Genomic DNA, 4,830 nt, shown 5'->3' on the forward strand with positions numbered 1-4,830 from the left:
CGTTAAAACTATGTTTAAAATATTTTTAACAGAAAAAATAGATAAATATATTTTTGTATTATTATGATCAAATTCTCAGTGATTACTGTTGATTAACCAGATAATCTAGTACGCGGCTCCTTGATATGCTATAAGCCTGACACAACTCCCACAATCTTTCTAGTTGTTGCTCTCGTTCTCTTAGAGGAGTCTCCATTACTAGAGCTGCGACATGTGTCCCTCTATGCATCTCCATATCCCACACTTGCTGAGCCATATGGTGGGACTCCCATTTCAAACACATTGTTCTGTGCTGCATAACCAGCATTGTTGCCATTTGACTGCCCATTGTCAACTTGAGCTGCTCCATAGGGATTAATGCCCCTACTCCCTGTGTCTTCGTATCCAACAAAGCTACCTGTGTTTCCATAAGGCATGGCTGGAGCACCCCACATACTTGAACCTGGAGTAGCTGTAGCATCATTGCGATATAATCCTCCATTCCCTGCAGTGTCTACTCCGTAGGCAACAGGACCTCCGTAGCTAATGGGTGCTCCTCCATAGATTCTCTCAGTGCTAGAAATATTGTTTACAAAACTAGTGTTACCATAGCCATCACCAGTAACGGCGGGTCCATATCCTGCAGCAGTTCCATAACTGGAAACATTATACCCACCAGGTCCATATGAAGAATAGCTACCTGTTTCTCCCACTGCAGCACTATAACCAGTGTTCATTGGAGGAAAATGGCCCGCTGAAGGAATTGGAGTAGAATTGAAGCCACGCGCATTGCTGAAACTAAAATTCCCTCCTCTACCTACAGGAAAACGACCATGGCCAGTAGAAAGTTCCTTGGGCACTGATCGTTTGACTTCAACCATCTTCCCATTGAGCTCATAAAAGGGTGTTTGCACAACAATATCTACAGTATCTTCTGAGTCAAATGTGATGAAGCCAAACCCTCGAGATGATTGAGTTACGGGATCATACATCACAACTGCATGGGTGATTGTACCAAACTGGTTAAAATATTCCCTCAAGTCATTCTCAGTAACAGTGGGTGGTAGGCCACCCACAAATATCTTCTTTGTCCTACTTTGATTTTGGCCACTATAACCATGTGTAATATCCCTACTCCTATTTATGTTATTCTGCTCATCTCTGGAAATTGCTTTTCTAACTTCCACCTAAATATTTGTAGAGAAGACAGAAACATGAACTAGTTATAACATGCTACTCATAAATCTTCAAGTCATGAGAAAAGAAGAAGAGGTTAAGAAAAGAAACTTACTATTCGGCCATCGATGTTGTGCTTGGAATCCAAGAGAAGTCTTTCTGCCACAGTTGGATCTGCAAAAACAAGAAAGCCAAACCCTCGTGACCTGCCTGTGAACTTATCCTTCATGATCACCACTTCCACTAAATCACCAAATGTCATAAAATAATCCTTCAGTCGCTCCTCTGTTGTCTCCCATGGTATCCTTCTAGCGTTATTGTAATAGCTTAGGATTAACTTTGTTGCTTTCCAACGTTATGGTAATAGCTTATGAAGAATGATTGTTATGTGGGGGTGTTTTCAAGCGTTATTGTAATATCACATTAATTTTGATATTACTTATTAAATAATTTGGTTATTAGGAAAAAATATTTAAATAACAAAATATTATTAATGATATTAATGATATTTTATTATTAGTAATATTATAGTATTTTTTATAATAATTATTAGATTTTATTTAAAAATATATATATATATTATTATAATAATAATAACTTAATTTGAATTTACTGTGAAGTAAGAAATTAAATTGGTGTATAAGATTTGACTACTAAAGTCTATAAATGTGTAAGACATTAAATTGGTGTATGGGATTTGACTACTAAAGTTTAGAAATGTGTCTAGACTCTACTCGACAGTGGATTTGAACTTGTGATCTATTAGGAGGAAACACATGTTCTTAACCATTAAGCCCATGTAAGCCTCGTTGAGATAAGTTGCATGTCTCATCTACCTAGAACCTCATTCAGCGTAGTCATCCCCCTAGGAATCCTCATGGCCGGATGATGTGAGGCGTTTTAATAAACTTCAATTTTGTTCATGTGTCTGTCACTGCAAATCTAGAACTTGACATATCAACCATCTTAACTTACATGGACATTTCTAAGGTTATGGACATTCCCAGTCTTGGTTTATGAGAGCAAAGCAGGGTTTACGAAGATTTGGGATATACGTGGGGCTGAGATTGAAATGGCAAAGACAATTGCAGTGGCCATGCTTTCTTCCTTTCCAATGCGATTTAGCACGAATTCAATTTAGCAAGCTGGTAATTCTAAATCCGTCTTAGACCAGTTTTTGACGGCAGTTGGTTTTTGACAACAGTTTATGGTTTGCTTCTCATCTCTGTGGATGTTTCCCACTGCATCTCAGATTTGGAGCGAGGTCTCATTTTTGGAGCGAGGTCCTAGTTTCGAAAACTGGAAACAAGTCATTCATAGAAATTGAATAGTGTTGTGCCTTAACAAAGCTGGGATCATTGAGGAGTGAGGGTTAAGAAGGATGGGTGTCAAGCTCTAGGCCACCCAATTGGCTGCTTCTTTTATCTTTGAAGTTTTTTGTTGACGAGCAGCGAGCAGCATGGACATCACTGTGAACAGTGTGGTCAGTAGTGAGAGCATCGAGCAGTGAACAATGAGCAATGTGAGAGCGGGGAGCTTTTATGTAGCAGAAGTCTCGAGTAGCGAGCAAGGAGCAGTGAAAACCTAAATAGGGGGAGTAGTGCGAAGTAATCTTTGCATTTTATAGACATGCATCTTTCTTGAAACAAGTTAGATGGTAAATGCATTCAAACATGACAATGGGACAAGAAATTTTAGAACTTACGGAGACAAATGATTTAGGACAAGTGAAAATTGCCTCATCCGCCAAAGCTGGGAAGTGGATTTGCATCAATGCCAAACAATATCGGGGCATTTTAAAGCGAAGACAAATCCGTCTAAAATGGGAGCAGACAAGGAAAAAGTGGTCTAAAAAGGAAAGTACTCGAGCCCTTTGCAAGAAGCACTCAAACAAGTACCCTCTACAAGCACGTGGCAACAAGAAGTCCAGAGGAAAATTCATTGATGATTCTGCCTTATATAGTCCCACATCCACACCTCTCACCTGGTCCTCTGATCTTTATGTGAAAGAATTGTTAAATGCAAAACAAAGGTTGGAGATTTTAGAAGCTAAAGAGTAGGAAAGAGATCATAAAATTCATATAATAACAGTTGAGAACAAGGCTTTAGCAGAAAGCAATAAAGTTTTAAAAGAACAATTGGCATTGCTACAAGAAGCTCTCCTGATAGGGAAGACAGAATGGCAATGCATGAAGGCCAATGTGCAAAACATAAAGAAATCTATAGTAGAAAGTACAAAGGTGGTGAATGTGAAATAATCCCAGGATAAAGGGAAAATGATTTCCCAAATAGACAACCATGAAGAGAAATCAAGAGAAGAAAGGAAAGGAGATTCCACCAAATTTTCGAAAACTTGGGCTCAAGTTATTAACAATTCTACTAATAAGGAAGGAGAAACAAACATTCAAGTTGACAACATGCAAGATAGAGAAGGCAAGGAAAGACAAAATAGGGCAGCAAACATAATTATTAAAGGGGTGAAAGACTATGGGAAAAATGAATGCACTCTTGACCTTGCAAGAGACTTCTTGAAAGGAAAGTTGTTATGGCAAGGAAAAATATGCCAAGCATGGAGGATCGGTAAGTTTAACTGTAAGAGAACTAGGCCCACAAAAGTCATCATTCCTAGCTTGCATGATAAATATATCATTCTAAGCAAGAAGCATCTCTTGAGGGGTTATCAATTTTTCCTAGAAGAAGATTTAACTGTAAAACAACATTAGGAAAGGAGGGAGGAAATGTTAAAGGTTAGGGAAGCAAGAAATGAAGGCTAGAGAGCATGGATTTATACACGCAAAGTTGTAATATCGCGATTTGGACCTCCTTCCAAAGTAGAGCAGCAAGATGGTAATAAAGAAGAGGCAACAAACTCTTCAACAGGAAATTGGGAAGCAAGCTTAGTATGGGAAAGTAGGGACAAAGACTCAAATGCGAGTCTTGCATGTCAAAATAAATATCAGTCAATCCATACCCAAGTTTCCTTAAGATTAGTTTTTTGGAACTATAGAAGTTACCCATGGAGTTGAGGACCTGGGTTAGGGCCTATTGCGGAAGATAAAGACATAATTTTCCTCATAGAAACACATAAGCATGAAGGGTGAAAGACACCTTTGTTTTAAGGATACTGGAAGATGGCAGTCTGGAACAAGGTAGCAGGGAATGCCAAAGGGCACGGGGGTATCATGGTTTTAGTAAGGGAGAAAGAAAGTCGTTTCATTCAGTTAGAAAAAGAAGACTCCAATAAGCAATTCATTTGGTTTAAAATATCAGAAATGGAAACCACATCAGAAATGCAGCATGTTATTTTGTGCCACAAGTTTCAAAAATATACAAAATTATAGGGCTTGACCACAAAGATCCATTTGTAGCCTTAAAAGCGGATATTGCAACATATTCGTAGCTAGGTGAAGTCCTTATAGTGGGTGATTTCAATGCTAAGACTGAAAGTGAGCAAGCTAGCATTCTTTGATATAAAGATGATTGCGACCCTATTTGGCTTACAAAAGAGAGTAATCATCAGTGGGAAAGAATTTCAAAGGACAAGGGTTGCAATCTCTTTGGTAAACAACTGATTACTTTATGTGGGGACTTTGATTTATTCATTTGTAATGGCTTGACTAGATGGGCAAAGTCTTGTAATTTCACTTGCAATACTTTCAAATGGAGCAAGTGTAA

General features: G+C 38.4%; 1 protein-coding gene across 1 annotated transcript; it reads right to left on the reverse strand.

Annotated features, from left to right (window-relative positions):
- Nucleotides 1-221: 221 nt before the first annotated feature.
- Nucleotides 222-2,138, reverse strand: LOC149221165 (heterogeneous nuclear ribonucleoprotein 1-like). Its single transcript, XM_089383663.1, has 3 exons — nucleotides 2,131-2,138; nucleotides 1,271-1,463; nucleotides 222-1,166 (listed from the first exon to the last, which is right to left on the reverse strand). The coding sequence occupies exons 1-3, from the start codon at nucleotides 2,136-2,138 to the stop codon at nucleotides 222-224; spliced, it is 1,146 nt and encodes a 381-aa protein (XP_089239789.1).
- Nucleotides 2,139-4,830: the final 2,692 nt, after the last annotated feature.

The sequence above is a fragment of the Pinus tabuliformis genome, chromosome Q (assembly GCF_031772625.1).
Source record: "Pinus tabuliformis cultivar Carrire ecotype Pingquan chromosome Q, CPIR1, whole genome shotgun sequence".
Taxonomy (NCBI): domain Eukaryota; kingdom Viridiplantae; phylum Streptophyta; class Pinopsida; order Pinales; family Pinaceae; genus Pinus; species Pinus tabuliformis.